Source organism: Homalodisca vitripennis, unplaced genomic scaffold, assembly GCF_021130785.1.
Source record: "Homalodisca vitripennis isolate AUS2020 unplaced genomic scaffold, UT_GWSS_2.1 ScUCBcl_4300;HRSCAF=10399, whole genome shotgun sequence".
Taxonomy (NCBI): domain Eukaryota; kingdom Metazoa; phylum Arthropoda; class Insecta; order Hemiptera; family Cicadellidae; genus Homalodisca; species Homalodisca vitripennis.
Genome location: NW_025780416.1, coordinates 25,067 through 46,571, shown reverse-complemented (window position 1 = coordinate 46,571; position 21,505 = coordinate 25,067). Strand labels below are relative to the sequence as shown.

The following is a 21,505-nucleotide window of genomic DNA, read 5'->3' as shown; positions in this document are numbered from 1 at the left end:
TAAAATATTTTTCTGTAATACATTTACGTTAGTACAATCAGATCCACCATTGATTCTTTAGATAGTCTGATTCAAGCGCTCTGCATATTCTTGTCCATCGTACGAGATTACAGTATCCTGTCTGGGAAAGTATTTCCGGTTTCTGCCTTATCAATGAATTTCGTCTGACTTTTTTGTCAGCTTTGTGAGCGTACTGCGAATATACTGTCTCAGATGAAACATCTTTATTTTCGGGCAAAGGATTGGCAGAAGGGAGAGTTAAATATTATTCAAACTGGTTTACAAGCCTGATCAACTTGTAAATTGTCTTATCAGCTGAGTAAGAGAACAATGTTTGCAGCTCCAGCTGGCCATACAATGTGTTTGACTCAATCTGACTGTTGAACTGTACTACTGCCTGACAGAGGTTATCGCAATGGTATTGTAAGTTTGTCGTTCAAGAGAGCTACATGAGACTGTTCCCTGCCCTACACTGCTCCTTCCTAGCTCTTTACTGGATTTTAGGTGAGTTAAGATGTTTTACTTTGCTTTTGTTGAAAACCTTTCCTAACACATGGCATGAATAATTGATTTCTGTTGGTAATAGAAACTTGTTTTAAATTAATTAAACTGTTAACTAAACACTTTTGACCAACCAGATGAAATGCAGTCATGTTCTATACTGTATATAAACATGCATAATATGGAATGTAAAATAAATATTGCTTTTATGTATCTGTAAAAATTATTGGTAATATAAAATTTGAATGGTAATAGTAGAAGTACCGCCACTATAGCCCAAGCCTCTGATTGGCCGAGAGCTCCGTGACGGCGACCAATGGGAGAGCAGCAAGCCCCCTCCCTGACTCCTCCCACACTCCAGAGCGATGGCGGATGGTGACATGTGGTGGTGGCATACGACTCCTCCCACACTCCCTTCCCTAGTAGATAAAGAGCGATGGCGGATGGTGACATGTGGTGGTGGCGTGCGGCGCGGCGCGCCATACGACTCCTCCCACACTCCCTTCCCTAGTAGAGCGATGGCGACAGTGCGACCGTAAATGTTCTCTCTCTTTAAGAAACACATTTTCCTAACACAGGGTTTACACGACCGTTATCCCACATGGACAGGGGCTTGGGACTGTCCAGACGTTAAAAGAAACGCCCCCAGGTTAAGGTATTACATAGTACGCATGGTCAGTCCAGAGATACTGGTTGTCACCTCGTGTACTATGTAATACCCCCCTCCCTTATTTAGTGGGAAGAACGGTCCACCTACAGGAAGAAGAGATCCAGGATACCGACAATTGGAACCCTGCATACAGGACACCTGAAGAGGCGGTGACTGCACGATGGACACAGTACGTGGCCGCAAGTTCTCAGGGCTACGGTGGGAAGTGCAGTTTGGCACACCACGCAAACGACCAGTCTAGCAGACTCCTGTTCCCTTTCAGTCCTTTGCAATCTGATCCTCTGCAACTCCGTTTGGACCCTTTCGGTAGCTTCCACGAGTAGTGTTTCCAGGAATGAACGCAGTACATCCCACATCCGCTCTGCATGAAGGAACAACAAATCCATGTCTGATTGCAGAAACCGGTCCACGTAGCGTGTCAGATTCGTGAGATCGTTCTGGACCCGTACCACCGCGAAGAGAGCGTGGGATGAAACCCTTAACCCATTGCACTGTCCACGGTTCTCCTGTAGAAAAAGAAGTCTTTCATGGACAATTGCACACCAATCGGTCAAATCGCAAAAGCGTCAATAAAGACTAATTTTCCAACCTGAAAAAATCTAGCGATACGACGTCTCTGCCTATCTTCTTCAAGACATACGGTACAATGACGGGAACAAGGACCGTCGCCAGCGGGTGATGGTGGTATGGGATCTCGGTGAGATGGATTAGTCAAATCTATAGGTTCATCCTGAGGGGGTCCGTCTATCAGTGCAACGTGGACTGCCTGTAAAATTGTGTGATTCTGTAGATTACGGAAACTAGATCACTGAACACACACACACACACACACACACACACACACACACACACACACACACACACACACAAAAATTCCACTAACCGAATCTGAAGAACTCGAAGGAGGAGGAGTTCTGCGTCTGCAGCTACCGCGTGATGGGAATTCCCAAGGGTCAGATGACTGCTGTAAATAGTAATAAAACGTTACAATCTAAAGATATTGCAAAAAAATACTATATAGTTAAATTACTTTCATTCAAAACAATAACATGTGTGCGAGTCTACTAACCTGTTCTTCTTCTTCTTCTAATAAAGCCTCAAAAAAGTCCTCATCGTGCTGGGCTCCTGGAGAATCGGGTGAATCGGGTATCTGGTGGTGAAAACCACAAAGATAATATTATAGTAAAGATCTTCAGTTTAGCAATCGGATAACAATACAATCGATAAAAAACCAACTTGTTGTTCCATAGTAATAAAACGTTACAATCTAAATACATTGCAAAAAGAACAATATTGTTAAATTACTTTCACTCAAAACCATAACATGTGTGCGAGTCTACTAACCTGTTCTTCTGCTATTAAAGCCTCTAAAAAGTCCTCAGCATGCTGGGCGTCAGGAGAATCAGGTGAATCGGGTATCTGATGGTAAAAACCACAAAGATAATATTATAGTAAAAATCTTCAGTTTAGTAATCGGATAACAATACAAACGATAAAAAACCAACCTGTTGTGCTTCTCGCTGCCGCTGACCGATAGGAGGAGGAGGAGTCGGCGGTGATCCGATGACTCCAGGCAGTATAGCAAAGAACAACAACAATAACACTGAACAGTACATGTTGGAAACTCAGACTGAGCGATTGAGCGACTGAGCGCTCATATACTAAGCACAGCGGGGGGTGAAGGAGTTGCAAAAAATAAAACACTTTGTTTGACTTCGTACTGTTTATTTTAAACTCACTACAGCTGTTGTACAAACCACATGCAAAGTAATTACTTCCATATCCTTACGTCCGCTGAAAGTCCATTAGATCCGCTACACCGAACTCTAAACTTTTTTGACGTTGTCATCTCTTGCAGATCTTCCTCGTTAAGGCATCTCTCGAACCTAGCAGGCAAAAATGTTACAGCCGTCTTCGATCCATCCTGTTCTATCACCAGCATGACAGCCATCCTGTCAAATTTGGTGTGAACCTTCCTCGCCTCAAGAATCTTGTATCCTGATTTCCGCGTTAATTCCTTTATTGAAATCTTTGGTTGAATTTCACCCTGCTTTTCGAGGGATGTCAGTTTTGACGAAAGATCCATGATTTCCTGTAAACAAATTCCAAACTATAACAATAATCCGTCACAGAGCCTCTGTTAGCTAAAAATACAAAGTAAAGACATGGTCACCTACCTGTAACGGATACGATGATCACGATACGTAGAGATTGACTGTGACTGTCAGCTTTTCTCGCGATATTTTATACCTGATTGGAAAGGTGGGAGGTATCCAAGGTGCAATACCATGTATGGTAATAGGTGTCACATTTAGACTGGAATGCAGCGTGTAAAATTGGCCAACTACTCCGTCACCCCTGTAGGCTTTGTGCCATGCAACACCCATATATGGTAATCGCTGTCATATTTAGACTGGAATGCGGTGTATCAGGTTGACCCACGTTTCCATCACCACGGTAGGCATTGAGCCAGGCCGTAGGGGTCTCGGCGCGTTTTTTATTATAGTGAGTTTCCCCAGGAGGCCTAATCTCACTTAACAAAGAACACTGAACACGTTCAAGTTCTCAACTCAATGCCGAACCTCTCCGTGTCACCTCTCTTTGTCTTGGGAGTGGGCCCCAACCATCGCCCACTCTGTCGTGATGGCCACTCCATAACAAATTTGCCACCTCCGAAAAAAATAAACTTTTTTTTGTGTCCTTGCGAGACCGTTCAGCGAGTTCGTTTAAGTTCTCAACTAAATGCCGAACCTTTCCGTCTCACTGTCAAGTACTCGCAAAAACTTTTATATTTTGCAAATTTTTTTTAGCCCACGTGAACTTTGAAGTTTTCAACTTAATGCCAAACTCCTCTGCTCTCGCAAATGGCTTTTCCTCTTCCACGTGTCAGGAGTAGTCCTCAACTTAATGCCGAACCCCTCCTCCTTCCGAGAAGGGTTTTTCTTTACTAACCTACAATATACTACATCGTCTAAGGCGGACGCGACAAGTCACTTTACTTGGTGAAGCCTTTCAATATGACTTGTCTCATCCAGGTGAAGCTGAAACAATCTCTCAGCAAGTTTCATACAAGCCACTTTACTTGGAGAAACCTTTCAATGTGACTCGTTGTAAACTTACATAGGATGTCCCATTAGCGGATTCAGATTCTCAGCAAGTTACCCAGAAGCCACTTTACTCGGTGAAGCCTTTCAATGTGACTCATCAAACACTTACAAAGAATCGGTTATAGACCACTTTACTCGGTGAAGCCTTTCAATGTGGTCTAATTCTTCTAGCTGGAGTTTCTACGGAACATATCACGCTTCATCACCATAATAACTACTATGGTCCTGAAGAAACTTTCCACTAAGTTGTTGGTACAATAGTATGTAATCCCAGTCCAACTGTTCAGCAAAATCGTGTATAAACTGTTCTGAAAGAACCTGGTGACGACTTATTACTATCCAACAGTAGGTGTCAAAGTTCGGTACCATTTCACGCAAAAAGAATTCAGGAAGGCGAGCATTCTCTAAAACCATGGTCCAAATTACTTTATGCTGAAATATTCTCAACATGTCAAAGGAAAAAGTATAGTTTGCCGATAAAAGCCTCCAATTTAGAAAGCGACTAAATTTCAAAATGAAGGCATCAGTGAGCACACCGACAGGAGCTTTTGGCTCTCGAGAAATTAGGTCCCAAACATCAGCGGTAGCAGCAGCCGTACTCCCCATGCTAGCACGATGTAATCTCAACAGTGACCGTTAACAGAATGACTACTAAGTGGACTGGTGAACCTGTTTTTAATCAGGATTTCAAAACTACATTTAGCAGCGTGCATTGCACACCGTACATCTTCATCACGGTCATTATGTTGCGGTAAGGAGCAGGAAAATCGATGCGTTCCTTTACGACTGCACAACGTACTATTTTCGTCACATGTCAAGTTATCTAGCTCGTAAACGTTATTGTGAAATTGTCTTAAAAATTTCACCTTCTCGTGTCCGCGTGTATAAATTATAGTAAAAGGCTTGCACAAATTGCGAATGACACGACCGCAGTAAGGGAAATCACCTTCTTCCCACAAGATCTTGTGGTAGTTCTTTTCTAACCACAGAGCTGTCTTTCGCATTTTCTTGTTTAATTTCTCCCGCGGAAATGGAGGTTTGAAAACAATTTGACATTGCAATGAATTAGACACAATTGCAAATTCTTTTATTATAAACTGCTTTTTATTACCTTGAAAAGCTTGAAATTCAACTACTGCCGCATTCATTACCTCTGGGATTTGGCCAACGTTTGTAGCACTGGACGTCATCAAAAAGTCTATCGCAAAGGTGACGTGGTAAAGCCTCAGGCGGATCAACGTAACCCTCGTCCGGACTTCCGTTACTAGTCAGAGCTAACACATCACTGACGTAAGATCTCAATAGATCCTCCGTTAAAAACAGCTCGTTGATTTGACGTGTTATGCAGGGCAGACAGTTGGTGAACTGTGTCCACTCGTCTACGGACAGAGTTAATGTATTCTTTCCGTCGTACAGTACAACGTACTGCTGACCAAACACCCTGCGTACTACCATATTTTCTCCACTTTCGCTTTTAGAACTCCTGAATCTATGCACGCCTGTCGATTCCAAGAGACCAGTGATTTGGTTCGCGCACCCTAATAAAATGTTGAACATTTCCGGTTTCCAAAACGCAAACGTTCCCCTTTTACCCTTCATCAAGATACCGACACCATTGTCGTGATCAACAAACAATCCTACAATCAAGTATTTGGAACAATCAGGATTCAAAAAGTAAAGAGACTTTAGAAACACTCCGGTAACTAGATTCGGGAGATTTCGTTTTGAGCTTTTACGGATTGATTTAATCTTGTCTATTTCCATCGGTTGACTCACCAGCTGCTTCTCCTCCTCCTCCTTCAACACAGCAGCAGCGACAGTAGCCTGTATGTCTTCACTCTTTCGCTCCATGATCACGAATGACTCTGTACACTTTGAGCAAACCTTTAAGTACCTGACGTATTAGTCACTGACTTATACAATTACATATCTCCTCCTTCTCCCCCTCTCCCTCTTCCATAGACGATACCGTATAGTCACTATCATCTTCTATGACATCGTCGTCGTTTTGCACAGTGTTATCGTAAATTTCATTTAACAGTCTGAATATTTCATCTTTCCGCCTGTCAATCATTACACATACACAAGTGTCTGGTACATCTTGACAATCCGGTGTGGTATATGCACATTCGCAATAATGCATGTAGCCGTCACTTGTTCGTTTCATTGTTGTTAACTGGTGATTCTGGATTAGTCTACGGATTTCACCGACCAAATCAAGGACGATATTTATCTTCCGTGAACCTTCCATCGTGGCGTCCAATTTGAAACTGAAAGATTCTGTCATTTGAATCGTGTTTTATTCACGTTACATCATCTTCTTTACCGTGCCCTTGAGCATTGTGTAAACGAAATACGAGTCATGAAGCAGTAGACAGTAGGCTGTGGTGTTGGCCTTGAACGCTTCCGTAGCCTCAAATTCTATCCGCACATCGACAGGTCCAGACTTGACCGAATCATTTTGGCGTGAACAATCAATCACATACAGAGGTGTTTTATTTTTAAACGTGTCCAGACTGACGTCAGGCCACCGACGACCACCTAAATCGCCATAATAGGAGTTTTGAAATCTTACAAACATTTCGTAGAATATAGCTGCGTCTCCGTGAATGTTGTCATAAGGGAAATATTGTGTATTTAAATATAGACGGATGTTCGATAACTTACAACTGTCAAAACATGACATGTCTTTCTTTAAGTTGTTTTTCCTTTCTGTCTGGAAAGCTACAATCACGTATCGTGGTTTCTCCAATTGAGAAGAGGTTTTTATAGTCCATGATTGACGTTCAGTTTGCGGCAGTACAGGGTATTCATGCAACTCCCACGATCTAAACGGTATATGTATTGGAGTATCTTTTTCAACTAGATGTAGGATTTTAGCACGAAACAAGTCGGATACAGAGATGTGAGGCACCCGCCAGTACAGATTGGTGATCTTCAACGCGTGAGTCACTGCATCCTCGCTAATAATAGCGTTGGCATCTGTCGCCGACCGCAGCAGTATCAACTCTTGTTTTACATTCACAATTATTCGCTTGTAATCCTCTGCGAATCCCAACAACAATCTTAAAGGTACAGAAAACGAGAATTTGTCCATTTCTCTCTTTCCACCGGGGCCGAACCAGCATGCATTTTCCAGATTCTTTTCGTCTTCTGCACGAGCTGATAATATATTTTTTAAGGAACTGGCTATACCTAAATTCTTTGTGCGATCAATTTCCACACCGCCAATCTCGTATCGGATATCATCAAAGAGAAAAGCGATAGCATTGTTAACCAAAGACACTTTAGCATCTGTTGTACCGTCTGCTTTCTTACCGCTTACTGTACCCATAACGTGTAGTGTACTTTCGAAAGGAGCTGTTATTAAGTCCTGATAACTGATTGGTATCCGTATTTCATCGTTATTATTAAACGTGGTTGAAGCATACGGATTATGTGTGTGATATTCCAGTCCGGTAATGATTTCATTGTACTCAGCGGGACTCTCTATATCGAGCATTTCCACGAATTGCGCCGGTGTTAACTTTAAAGCCAAGAGAGCGCAATAAATTTGCGTTAGCAGAAGTTACCACTATCAGGCGCGGCGGTCTAATGACCTTAATTATGTTCACACCCTCCTTAAATACTAGACCCATGAGCACCCACTTTCTTTACATGCAACCTCAAAGATAACGTTTCACCTCTGAGATTCACAGGATTGTTGTCTTGATCTTTAAGCTCGACAGTTTATGGTGTGCACCTTCTGAACGTTGAGTGGTAAATAAATCACTGTACCAGGTGTCTCGACTATTTTATACCCCGGCTCTACTTGTGGAAAGAACTCGTGAATAACGTGACTCTCTACACCGTTATCAAACGAGCCGCGAACAACGTTGCACTCAACTCTTATGCTGTTCACCTTGAGAATATTCACAGGCAGGTCTGAAGTGTGTACTTTATTAGCTTGCAGCACCTTTTTGCTGAAGCCCAATATCGATGCAATTGTGCCTTTCTTGCTGAAATCAATCTGCACGTTGCTTTTAATCTCGGTCTTAAGAGTATTGTTATTTGCATTCAAGCGGACTGTGATCCCCTCCGGTAGTCTCCCCTGTATATAATTCGCAATATCTTCTACTTCGTAAGAACCTTCCTCAAACATTATCACTTCATCATGGTTTCCGTAATAAAATTTATCGTTTACATTCTTTTCAATATTGGGAATGGAATTGAATGTGCTCAGATCTATCAATCCAATTACGTAATCGCCATCACTGGTGTCGTATGGAGGAAATACGTCACAAGTTATTCTTGAACCTTTCCCGCTCAGGCAAAACATTCTTTCCGCTGAGAAACTCTAAGCACAGATGTCCACATACAACTGAATCAATCCCCTGACGACTTTGATAATTATACTGTATATCAGCGGTGGGTCCGAAATAGTATATGAGTTCCCAAGGAGGGCGAAGATTTCCGAAACTGTCAAAATAGCTCACGTTATGCCGGCGTTTTCTGTAGCAAACCCAATGAGTACCGTCACCGTAACTTGAGTCCAGATTAACTATAGCTGACTCGTATTTTCTAGGCCCTGTTTGAGGTAACGTGTCACGCATAAACACCCCTCTAAAATTGGGAATGCTTAGTTGTTTAGCGTAGTGGATCAACTCGAAATTTGTCAACGGTCTTATCGGGATCGAGATTTTTTTTTACAACAACTCCTCTTCTTTTTTCTAACACCAGCCCCCCTCTTTGGATACGGTTTTAGGTAAAGGCCCCTACCTTTCGTCTTTCCGCTCTTCTTAACAACTTTCCTTCGTCTTTTTCCACCACCGAAAGCCGTTTTAGCTTTCATCGCACCAGTTACAGCTAAAGCAGCTGCTCTTTCACCTAAAGTCGCGTCTGACGATTTTACTCTATCCCAAGCCCGCTTTGCCAACTCTTTGTCTGCTTGATTGCGATGCTCCGAGTCACTGTATTTATCGTAAGCTATATCGTGAATACGGCAGGCATCATCCAATAAATTCACCCCCTTCTCACCCCTAGCGATTCTTTTTTTTCAAAAATGTGCCAGGTCCGCAGAAGGAATAGCTGGGGATGTGTGCTTCAAAAGGTAGAAGGTCAATCGCCTTGTTAATAACACTAGAGATAACACCTCCTGCTCCTCCGATGGTTCGCTTTCGTCTGACGGACGACCCCTTGCGCTTTGCCATTTTATCCGCGCCGTGGCTAAAACCAGACTGCAGTGTATGCCTTGCAATCACAGTTTATATAATTAGTCTTCCGATCTCATTATTTTCGTTTTGGAGTTTAAGAAAAACGGATCAACAACGTTTGAACGAATCCACTGGTCTTTAGCGACCGATCTAACACTATCACCAGGAGGAGCGAGACGTATATAGAAACTGTAAAACACTTCACTTAAGACACGAACGAGATAGTTCATTGTCACAGCATCTTGCATTTCGGTAGGGTCTGCAACTAACCCTAACTTTTTGTTTGCAAACTCCCAACCGTCTTGCTTCTTTGTAACTGTGTTTGCGTTGAAATAGTTGAGCGTCACAGCGTCACGAAGCTCGACAGGATCGGCCACTAGCTTTAGCCTTTTGTTTCCAAGCTCCCAACCATCCTGCTTTTTTTTTATTGTGTTATTTTTGAAGTAACCGAGTGTTAACGCGTCATCGTTTTGTTTAGGCTCCCCAATTTGATGTAATCTAAAGCGATGAAACTTGTAAGATTTATCCTTTAAATCTTTTGACGGTATGTGTTCGGCCAGTTGAGCGAGTGGTAGAGCGTCATATGGCCTTGTAGCTTTACTTATATTGCTCAATCTCTGTTTCCGACAGTCAATTCCATCTTTCCCGATTATCACCGATTTACTGGTCAGCGTTTGTAGATTTACGGCGTCGAGATCATCTTCTGGACTTTTTACATGTCTTAGCCGCTTCCCGTTAATGTCGTAGTCACCTTCGGTCGTCAGCTTGAATCCATCTCCTTTCGGTCCTCTTAACCCGCCTTTTCCAAACTGCCTGGATCGCCGTCCAAACTTGTCAACACTCATTGTGCAAGTGATGACGAGTCACGAATTTTACTCTTTATAAATATCTTATCCCAGTCGATATATGTATGTGCATCAACGTTAAAGTGTGCTTGAAACCTACCAACAGCTACGGTACTGTGTACTCTATTGATCCAATGGAACAATTGAACCGCTAAAAGTTTCATAGAATTTTCTTGTGAATCTTTCAAGCTGTTTAACTTGTCGGTTAAAGTAATCATTTCGGTTTGCAGAGCTCCTAACTTACTGATCAACGTCTGTAGATTAACAGCGTCTAGTTCATTTTCCGGGTTCCCTAGATTTCTTAGACGTTTTCTCTGCACGTCATAGTCACCTTCGGCAGTCACATTGAATCCCTCGCCTTTCGGACCTTGTTTAGCCTTTGTACGCTTGAAGCGTCGTCCAAACTTGTCCACACTCATTTTACAAGTGATGAAGACTCTTCCTGTACATTGCTCTTTATAAATATCTTATCCCAGTCAATATATGTGTTTTCATCAGCATCTAAGGCGGTGTGGAAGCGAGCTGGAGGTACGGTAGTGTGTATCTTGTTGATCCAGTGAAATAGTTGAACTGCTAGACGTCTTATAGCTTCTTCATTTCTATTTTGTAAGCTGTTTATTTGATCCTGCTGAATAAGCGCTTGATTTTGAAGGGTTGAAATTTGAGAGTACAGTCTTCTTACATCTTTCTTTAGCTTTTTGTTTACAGTATTCATAACTCTCTGGATGTCTTGCTTCTTCAGATATTGTGGTCTCTGACCAAACTTATTGACGGTCATCTCATCAATGATCTGAATCTCGCGTTACCATCACCTGATATAGTCTTTGATTCTTTCAATTCTTCAAGGATATTTATAATCTCGTTCTTGTGGTTCGTGTTTCCAGCTTCAGCGGATGCCACCAACAGCCTAAGACGGTCGCACAACTCATTTGGATCGTTCCAGTAAACCGTATCGGGATCTGATAGTGATTTAGTCACACTATGAGCTTTCCTGTCAGCTCCAGAACCCTTAACTACTTTTGGAAATAAGTCTGAAATTACATACTTATACTTTAGCGACGTGTTGCGATTGATAACTCCATTTGGGTTATAGTTTCTTTTATGAGCGCTAGTTTTCTTCAGTATATCTTTGTAAGCGATTTTGTCTTCGTCATTGTAGATTTCATCATCCGGTATTCGCTTGAAAATCAACTCGTACAGACCCTCTTGTGGCTTATACGCCACATCATCTATTCGAATACTACCGTCCTCATCAAACTGCAATTCCTTATTGCCAACCATTAAAGTATTTTTTTCGTAACGAGGACCGTAAAGATGGTCAATTTTAGATGAACGCCCACCCAAATCCTTCATAAGCTCTTGCATGTACTTTCTGGTCAACGGATGAGCAAAGCTATCAGCGATATATTGGGACGCCGTCTGTAGACCCGTAGGTGTTGAAAGCATTTTTGTAATTTCGTTGTTTCCACCATCACCTTTGTCGTCTGTCTCAAACACTTCTTCTGCTCCAGAATCAAGTCTAGTGGAGACCGATGGTTTTAAATGAGGAAGATTAGGCGAAGAAAATACATTTGGTAGAAACTCTGAGTTTTCATCATCGTCATCATCTGCATTATCTTCCTCTTTCTTGATTTCCTTCTTGACATCGGTGTGTAAAGTGCGTGTCTCCTTGGTGTCACGCAATTCCTTGATCAACGGCTGGTATTGCTTTTCAAACATCTCCTCGGACTCCAATTCACCCCGCTTAAACCGATTATACTTTTGTTTTATAGATTTCTTTAATTTTGATATCTCCGTCATAAGCTGCTTCTTGTTTCGCGTCATGATTGACACTGAACCCACAGCCTGTTATCTGTTTATTTATATAGGATTTCCTCATATGCAAATAATGAGAAGTATCGATCAATCTGCACTCTAGTCTCTTCATGGTAGTTCTACCTGTCTAAAAAATAATGCCCGCTTCTTGTGTTTTCTAATGTAACGAATCACTTCTTTAAGTGAAACACCTGAGGACAGTGGTAGGCCAGAATAGTATCTGTCACTTTCACGACTGAATCTAGGAATACGTTCACGTCGTGATAGGTCTTTGAAGATAAAAGTCCTTTTTATACCGCCTCGCCATTGGGGTATTTCAGCAACAGTGTACTGGTCGTTCGCTATCGTTTTGTCCATATACCTCTTCAGATCCTGAATAGGTCTTTCCACGTCAGTATTGTGCAATAGGTATGAATTTAGGAGCAGAAACTCATCTGAGTTTGCACCGGTAAATTCGTGCCAACTACTAAATAGTTCTGGTCGTGTTATTCTGTACTCACCGGATCCCTCTACTAGAGAGAGACCGAATTTTTTACACTCCAAAGGTACCGTGGGTAGAGCACGTCTTATGAACTCTGTTGTGTACAGTCCTTGACATAAGTTATTCACTGCAGCAAACGTCTTCCCCCGTTTTCCCTGTATACTACCAGGAGTTGGCCCGTAGTGTACGTTGTAGCTAACGTCTATGTAACACTGTGAACGTAGCGCGCGTCTGTACACTGTTACAGGTGATCTAATCGGAATGCTGCGACCCGTTAACACTATACACTTGGCTGCGTAAGGAATACTACACCCATACTTCAACATTCTCAAGTATATCTGAGTAAAGTTTAAACTACCGTGAGCGTTACTAAGTTTCAATATCGGTTTGCCAAATAGGTCTGGAAACGGTCTGAACCGAGACAATAAGTTCATGGGTTCACGCACAGTACCGTTTAGCATGTCTTCGTGGTAAATTACTAATTCTATTGGAACACCCCTCTCCTGACATTCGACGATGAACGATATCCATTTTTCACGGTTGTATATACGCTCGTCCGACGAAATCATTAACAATACTATCGGTGGTAAACTGCGACTGTAGACACCCTGTCTCTTGTGACGCCAACACCTCCTGTTATAAGCATCACCGTGTTTACCACGTCTACTGCAATAGTTCCCGCAAAATCCTTTCTTATCCTCATAATACCATGTACAGAGATTCGAGCGGACTTTTGCCGGTCTCCTGACTCCGTCGCTATTGACGCCTGTATATTTTCCAATATCATTGTAATAATAGATCCGCGCACTCATAGTGACTCAAGAAAAGTGTCAACACCAATACGGTACCGCCCTTTATAAATGTCACGGTCTTTGTCAATGACTAGAAACCCGTGGTTACTGTCGTTCCAAGCTTTAGCGCACACCTTTTTAAATGAGTCGAAAGGCATATCTGTATTGACGTGATCGGCGTAAACATGTTTCAGATTCATATCGTCCTGCTTAAATATAATTATAAAATTAGTGTTATCACGTATCAACTGCTTAGGAATACGACTGTAGGTCTGACCGAGATAGAACACATCAATATTGTTGTGTCTGCCCATAGTGAAATAGGCTCTAATGTTGTCATGCTTTTCACAGGCTATGTCATCAAACACCATGATTGAGTTTTTTTTGGCGTCACTAGGGTTTATCACAGTGCTGTTATCGTCCGATGGAAAGTACCCGATCTCTTTAGGTAACACTTTTGCAAGGAATTTATATTTAGGCTGATACAGTGATTTAGAAAAAACGTATATGTTCTCATAAACCAATCCATTGGGATCAAACAAGAGGTTGAACAGCACGTTAGTTTTGCCACAGTTGGAAGGTCCGGCAATAATACATCGTATCGAGTTTGGCAACAGGGGACCGTGCTTACTACCTATTTTGGTCATGTCACCTCCCCCAGTAACAAACCGATCAAAATTAGACACGGGAAGCTCCACGGATTGTTTTACTACACGCATTGCAACAGATACTGAATGCATCACAGGAATGGCTAAATTTAAATATAGTCACCGCTCTCTCTCTCTCTCTCTCTCTCAAAGAATGTCCTTTCTGTCAATCCATGTGTCACTTGTTTTATCAAATCCTGCCCATCTAACTAGTACCTTGTCTTTCTTTCTTCTCAACACTTTTTCAATTAAATAAACGTTTCCCGTGTTCGCCTTGGCCAGTTCAGGCTCATAAAATCCACCTTTCAAGATGGTTCCTTGTGAGTCTTGCAGGATATAAGTCTTGGGATTTGTCGGTTTTACAGCGTACACTGTAAATATTTCATTTGTCCAATTAGGTAAATAACCTTTTTGAAAAACACGTTTGTACTTACTTATTCTCACTTTATCGTTCACACTAAATTTGGCCTTTAGGTGTTCTTGTTCTCTGGGTTTTTTTGCACGATTTATGCGCTCCAGAATGGTTTTCACATGTTTTTGTCGTACATCTTTCGGTTTCATACCGATGGTTCTGTGAATAGTAGCATTGTAACCCTTAACTATTTTCGGCAAAAGACTAACCCATTCGTAACTACCTCGAGCAGTGAATATTTTCCACATTTTCTCTTTTAATGTTCGGTTGAGGCGTTCAACTATGCTAGCCTTGAGTTCGGAATATGTATTGAAGTGATTGATCCCGTAATGCATCATCAATTTATTAATGTGACCGTTGAACCATTCTTTACCCTGATCAGTCTGGAAGTTCTTCATCTTGTGTTTTTGTAGAATGGGTTCCAGCGCTTTAGCTACCTCCACTGCTGCTTTACTTTTTAACGGTACAGCTATTGCGAATTTTGTCAGACAGTTTATAATTGTCAGTATATACTTCATCCCCTTGTTTTCACCAGCGTACGGTATCATCTCCACGAGATCTGCCTGGTAAAGATCGTCCTTACCTTTCAGAGTGACACTTCGTCTCCTGAAATTACGACGAACTGGCCTATGTAGCTCGTTAGCTATTGCTTGACGTCTCTCCATTTTGAAAATGAGAAGAATGTGGCAGGACTTTTATATTTAACCCCCAAATTCTACAGCCCCTCCACCGCTGTAGACCGTGGCATGCTCCAAAAGACGCTAGTTCATGCCTCCGATTTATCCCCCTAGTATTACCGTTTCGGTTGTTCACAATCAGCATATAGACTGTAAACAATTCGACCGGAAATACCCATACAGCTCCATCCAACGCTGTATGCTGTGGTGGGCAGCCGAGTTCCCACCTCCCTTCCTTGCATCACGGTTGCTACCGTGTTACAAGGGTATTTCATCACATTTACACCTTCAATCAGGTACGGAACATGACCGATATTGAAGTACTAGATAGCGTGACAGGAGATGACATTAGAATTTGGAAAAGCTCAACGGTTTGAATTACTTCATTTCCCTCGTGGAAGTAGTAGCTGAGAACGATTAGGATGCAGTTTTTACACTGCAGAGCTTGGGTAAGGTTGGATTCAGCAGGGTCTTAAATACGTGTCCATGGACAAAACTATTGCATATTCTGAAGACTGCGAGTCGAGATACGACTGCAGGATGAAACAATGCTTTTGAAACATATACTGACGTGAACACATGTACAATAATAATAATAATTCCCCACATCTAGATCTACCGGAGCACTTTTAAGAGGTGGTGGTCACTCGAGATAACCGTCCAGTGAAGTTTTCACACATCTACATGCGTGAGTCCTCCCACCTTATATGGTCACATCTCACAGAGACCGAAGGAAAAGTTTGTTTCTACAGTGTTTAGACCAACCTCCTCATCACCCCGGCTCTGGAGTCTATATTTAGATAGTGCATCTATGCAGGAGATGCACCGCCACATGTGGTGACCACATGCAGTTGCTGGTGTTTATAATTGTGGGTCGTCTCACTCAGTACTGTGTTCGCGCCAACTCGAGATGATATCAGTAATTATTGCTGCTTATTCTTTGTATTTAAGTGTTATTGACCTGTTGTCGACTCCATCACAACCACCGTGTCCCCTTTCGAGATCGTCCTCATTCACCTCTTCAACAGTTTCCTGGGGTAGTGTTAGTAGTGGATGGGAGTTTTTGATTCAGGACTCAGAATCCGAGAGTGGATATTCAATACAGGAAGAAGAAGAAGAAGACGAATTCGATTTGCGTGATGGCGGTGACTGGAACGGCTGGAGAGAGTACTAGGATAACGGCTACTAGACTTCCAAAAGGGTGAGTTATTTTTATTGTTGTCTCCGATTATCATTAACAGATCACTACATTTCACTGTGATAATGTTTCCGTCTCTAGTACACCAAATACCTCCTTTAGACAGCTGAAGATTCCAACTCTAGCTGGTTTTAGATTTTTTACAATAACCGTACGGTAAAGTACCATATTCACCTTCACGCTTGCGTTTTGGGCCAGTAATTTTGAAAACCTTTGTTTCTTTGACGGTCACTATCTGTCTAGACTTTGTTCTCCTAATTCTGTTTTCTTCAATATCAAGCGTTACCCAGGTTTCACTAAGAACCATTTCTTTAAGTTTTTCAAAATTTAAATTTTTGGAAGTTTTCAAGTTAAGAGTCAAGCCCTTAATTTTGCAGACACATACAAAATCATTTTTGTTTGTAGAAAAAACACGGTAAGCGTACGTCTTTGGACCACCGGAAACGAATTCGATAATATATGAACCGGGACCGTAGTCTTTAGCCAGCTCGTCTGTCATCTGCCCTAGATAGTCACCGGTATTTACTCTGTATAAACCATTTTTGTATAGGTACACAACGCTATCTGTATCGTAGTACAATACTTGTTTACCCAGTGCTTCCAGGTGATCATAAAGCTTTAATCGGGCTTGACTTGTAGTGTAGGCTGCTAGGACAACGTTTACCGTACTTAATGATTCGCCAACCTCCTCTAGATGTTGCCAACTGACCAGAACAACGTCTTCACTGACTTCCTGTATTGTGTTGACGATAACTCCTGAGTCCATGCATAGTCTAAAGAGTTCTTCAGGATCCCTTGTGATGAGAGTCTTTGTTTGGTTTTCCCTTTGACCAAACTTGCCCCAAAACGAGTTAAGCATTAGTTTTGCGAGAGAACGGAGACCTTCGTTTTTCTCTATTTTAACTGGATCTAGTCTGATTCCTTCGTGCTCGAAGTAGTCTTGAACATACCTCTCTCTATCCTCATCTGTGACGCACCAGGAGGGATAGCCAGATGCTTCTTGTTTTATCTTTAAGAATTTATCTATAAATTCAGTGAACAGTCCACCTTCTTCGAAGGTGGCCATCTTGTACTCCCACAACTCGTACATTTCGACAACTTTGTAGCTTTTTTCAACTGCTCTGCGTATTTCATCCATCGTCCATGTGCCAATCAACGCCCTTTCGTCGTCGCTATGTTGACATTCTCCGCTGTTGAGCTCTTCGCCGCAATCATTGCACAGTACGAACATTAATTTGTCATTCATTCGAGCTGGAAGCACTGGGTGGTACAGATCTTTTGGAGGAAGCACTTTGCACTTTAGAAGACCCTCAGCTTGCATTCCCCTTTCCCTGCACTCTTTGTCACCAATGTAGATGGTAGGATGGGAAATCGCATATTTGCCCCGTTTACAGACGTAGGGATAGAGGGAACATACGTCTACGTAGTGTATTTGCTCATCTTCCGTACACCTGTGGTATGTCATCGCATTCCCCGTCCTTCCTCCGAAGAAAGCGTCTCGGGGATTGAGCGGTAAGGTTGTCAACACGGGATGATTTTCCAAATGTGTGAGATCTCGATCTCTTTTCAGATTGTTAAATCCGCATTGCCACATCTCTACTAGTTCGTAGGGGGTTCGAGAGAGTTTTTCCATTTTGGCTTTTGTCCTCTCGTATCTCAATTCGAGGGTGTCAGATGGGTCTTCTTTCAGAGGCTCTTCTCTTTTGTACGGAAAGCACTTTGGGCAACCGTGGTAGTAGCAACCTTGAAACTCATATATTCGCGCCCCATCAAAACCATCCACCTTCATCCCCTCGATTTTAACCTCCCGCTCTCGACCAGCATGCTGGATCCTCACACCCCGCTGCTCTTCCTCATAAGCTAACCACTGGAGTGCAGCAGACGACTGGGTATCCACCAACCTGTATCCTTTCTTCGGTATTATGCCTATTGTCTCTGGCTTCAAGAAATTACGTCTAAATGCCAGGTTACACGCGCTAGCTATAGTGACAGCCTCTAAAAATGGGTCAACATTGCATTCGGATATAAAGAGTGATCTAAATTTAATACAAGCTTTAGCCAAGATGTCAACATCAGATATACAATATTCAATTAATTCCTTCTGGAAGTCAAATACATAGTTATTGCATACCTGCTCGTTGTGCCACTTTTCAAAGTCCTTGTTGTTTTTCTCAAACATTGAATCAGGACAGTAGTACTCTTTTGCAGGTATAGGTCCTGTGTAGTTCTGGTTCGCGAGTGTATTGAAGAGATGCGGAAAGTAGCCTTTTTTCTTTTCAGGGCCTAAGTCGAAGGCTTTAGGTAGGGCAGACAAAGCCATTGGAAAGTAGTTGAGGGAGTCTATAAAACGTACATTGTCAAGCTCCATCAATATCACTTTAGTCCCCCGTGTGATGACTTCTGGAGTAAACTTTGTTTGTTCTAACACGTATTTCAAGACAAACTGGAAGTCGAACCCTTGTCCATTGTGGGCAATAACGCAAACGTCTTTGTACGGTTTGCGCACTTCCATTACGTAGTGCATAAAATTAGATATTGGGTCTTGTTCAAAGATTTTTCTACGCTGCACGCAGCTGTCACAAGACTCGTTGCTGTGTATGCACCGGTTACAATACTGTTCAGAGACACACAAATTAACTTTGTGTACCTTGACGTTGGGGTCACTCTCGAGGCAATCATCCTGACGAGTCTCCAAGTCAAAGAATATGTATAAAAAATTGTCGGTTTTAGCGGATGCTTTATTTTGACGCATATAACATTGGTGGTTTGAGGGTTTGAAAGCAGTGCAAACGCTGCAATACACCTCACCGCATTCGTGGCTTGTTTTCCTTAGTCTTTTGTTTATGAGTTTACCGCAGTCTAGACACATTTTCACGTTTCTACATAGGTCACTTTGATGAGCGATGAAGCAGCGTTGGTTTTTAAAGTGACGATTACACTCAGGACAAGTTATTCCCGCATGCTCGAGCTTGCAGGGGGGTGAGATTGTGCTACAAGCAGAGCAAATTGTTGAGCATCTGTGTTCTCCTTTATGTTCATACGGCACATGGCAGGCTTCACAGTAAAAATGACATGAAAAAGCTGCGGTCAAGTTGGTAATTACATTGTAGTGACCGTCGTGAAACAACAAGTTGATGTTGTACAATGCGTCATTATTATTTCCACTAAAGTATACATCACGGCCTTTTGTATTATAACTATAAACTGTTATCTTGTATTTCTTTAAGTGGTCTTGAAATTTTTCGAGTTCTGCTATTCCAGCCCCTTCTTCTTCAGCGATATTAACTCGAGCTTTTGCCATTAATTTTTGAGCTTTTAGTGTTTGCCTCTGACGTCTGTCTTGACGTATAGCTTTATACTCCGGATCCTTCTTTACATGGGCTTTGCCTACGACTAGAGCTCTGGGTAAACATAGATTGTCTTTATTTTCTACAACGACAATACCCTTTCGATTTTTGCATTCTTCGCTATAGTTGCTGTACTTACCGGGTCTATTTCTACCTCTACCGATAGGAAGGCTGACAACAGTACAGGTCACCTGGAATGTGTCACTAGACGTAATGGATTCGGCATTACTCTGGACTATCCCACCAAATATCTGCCATAATATATCAAGTGTTACGTCAGCGGCTGGTCTAAAGGCTACATAGCCCGGTTCTTTATTTTTGAAATTTAAACTGGTCAGTGTGAAACCTAGATAGTCTGTGTCTGAAGCGTTCACCTTCATACGATCTACAACTTCTTCAAACCCTCGCTTGATCCAATCTAACTCGGTCGTACCGACAGGGGGTCTGTTAAACTTGAACGTAGTTTTCATGCCGTACAACCTGAACTTTCTGACGTAAGTTTGATTGGTGTTTACAATATGTACAGGCTCTACATTATTTACCGACATAATGGAATCCGGAATGCTTAGTTCTGTAAAACTGATATGTTATTAAATTATTTTGGGACTAAACGCAATTCTATACCGGTTAACGCGGTTAACGAAGCCGTGGTATTTATACAGCTTGCAGGTGAGTATTTGTTAGCCAACTAGAGATAGAGAAAAATTACCTATGCGAAAAGCAGCCAAAACAAGAATGCTACAGCACAGAGGTTGTGGTGCTCTTTTTATACCATCGCCCACATCAATCCATCTGGCATCTATATATAACTAGCCAACAGTTGCAACTGCTATATCAAGCCTCCCCGGAATGCACGCATGACTATTTATAGCACGAGGTGATGCAATCAACCACACTGCTCTTTTGGAATGCATCCACTCTCCAGCTGGCGGACCGCCGCCATGTCACCATCGGCCATCGCTACCGTCACTTAGTGTCCCTACCTTCCAGACCACCGCCACATGTCACTATCCGCCATCGCGCCATGAACCTCCGAGGGAACCACATCTGTCACCATCCGCCATGACTACCGCCATCGCTCTAGTAGGGAAGGGGAGTGTGGGAAGAGTCATCTGGAGCGCAGCTCCCTACCACATGTCACTAATCGCCATCGCGCCATGACCCTTCGAGTGAACCACATCTGTCACTATCCGTCATGACTGTCGCCATCGCTCTACTAGGGAAGGGAGTGTGGGAGGAGTCGTATGGCGCGCCGCGCCGCACGCCACCACCACATGTCACCATCCGCCATCGCTCTTTATCTACTAGGGAAGGGAGTGTGGGAGGAGTCGTATGCCACCACCACATGTCACCATCCGCCATCGCTCTGGAGTGTGGGAGGAGTCAGGGAGGGGGCTTGCTGCTCTCCCATTGGTCGCCGTCACGGAGCTCTCGGCCAATCAGAGGCTTGGGCTATAGTGGCGGTACTTCTACTGGTAATTAATAAACTAAACTTGCTTTTATGGATTTTTCTTAATTCTGAGATTTAATGTAAGTATTACTGTACGGGATGAATTTAGTTTTAACAGGTTTTTTGCTTGTTCCTGTTCAAGCAAAGTAAAACTTGTAATGCCCTATTTTATGTAAATGTAAATTTAATCCTAGATTAAAATACCTAGATTCTATTGTCTGGAATGTACTCAGGGATTCATACGGGAGTTTAACCTGACGCTTACACTTGCGCTGTACCTGTACCTGCACGCTGTACATGCTGTGTGCATATGCCAGTGGACTTAACCTACCTGCTGCCTACATACCTGGATCACCTGCTGCATTGGTGCTA

At 42.5% G+C, this 21,505-nt stretch overlaps 1 protein-coding gene across 1 annotated transcript; it reads right to left on the bottom strand.

Moving 5' to 3' along the window:
* Positions 1-2,942: 2,942 nt before the first annotated feature.
* Positions 2,943-20,231, bottom strand: LOC124372896. The gene is made up of 6 exons (XM_046831306.1): positions 20,058-20,231; positions 17,046-18,950; positions 14,835-15,024; positions 14,266-14,420; positions 6,055-6,162; positions 2,943-3,263 (listed from the first exon to the last, which is right to left on the bottom strand). Exons 1-6 carry the CDS (start codon positions 20,229-20,231, stop codon positions 2,943-2,945), a joined length of 2,853 nt encoding a protein of 950 aa, XP_046687262.1.
* Between the last annotated feature and the right edge of the window lie 1,274 nt (positions 20,232-21,505).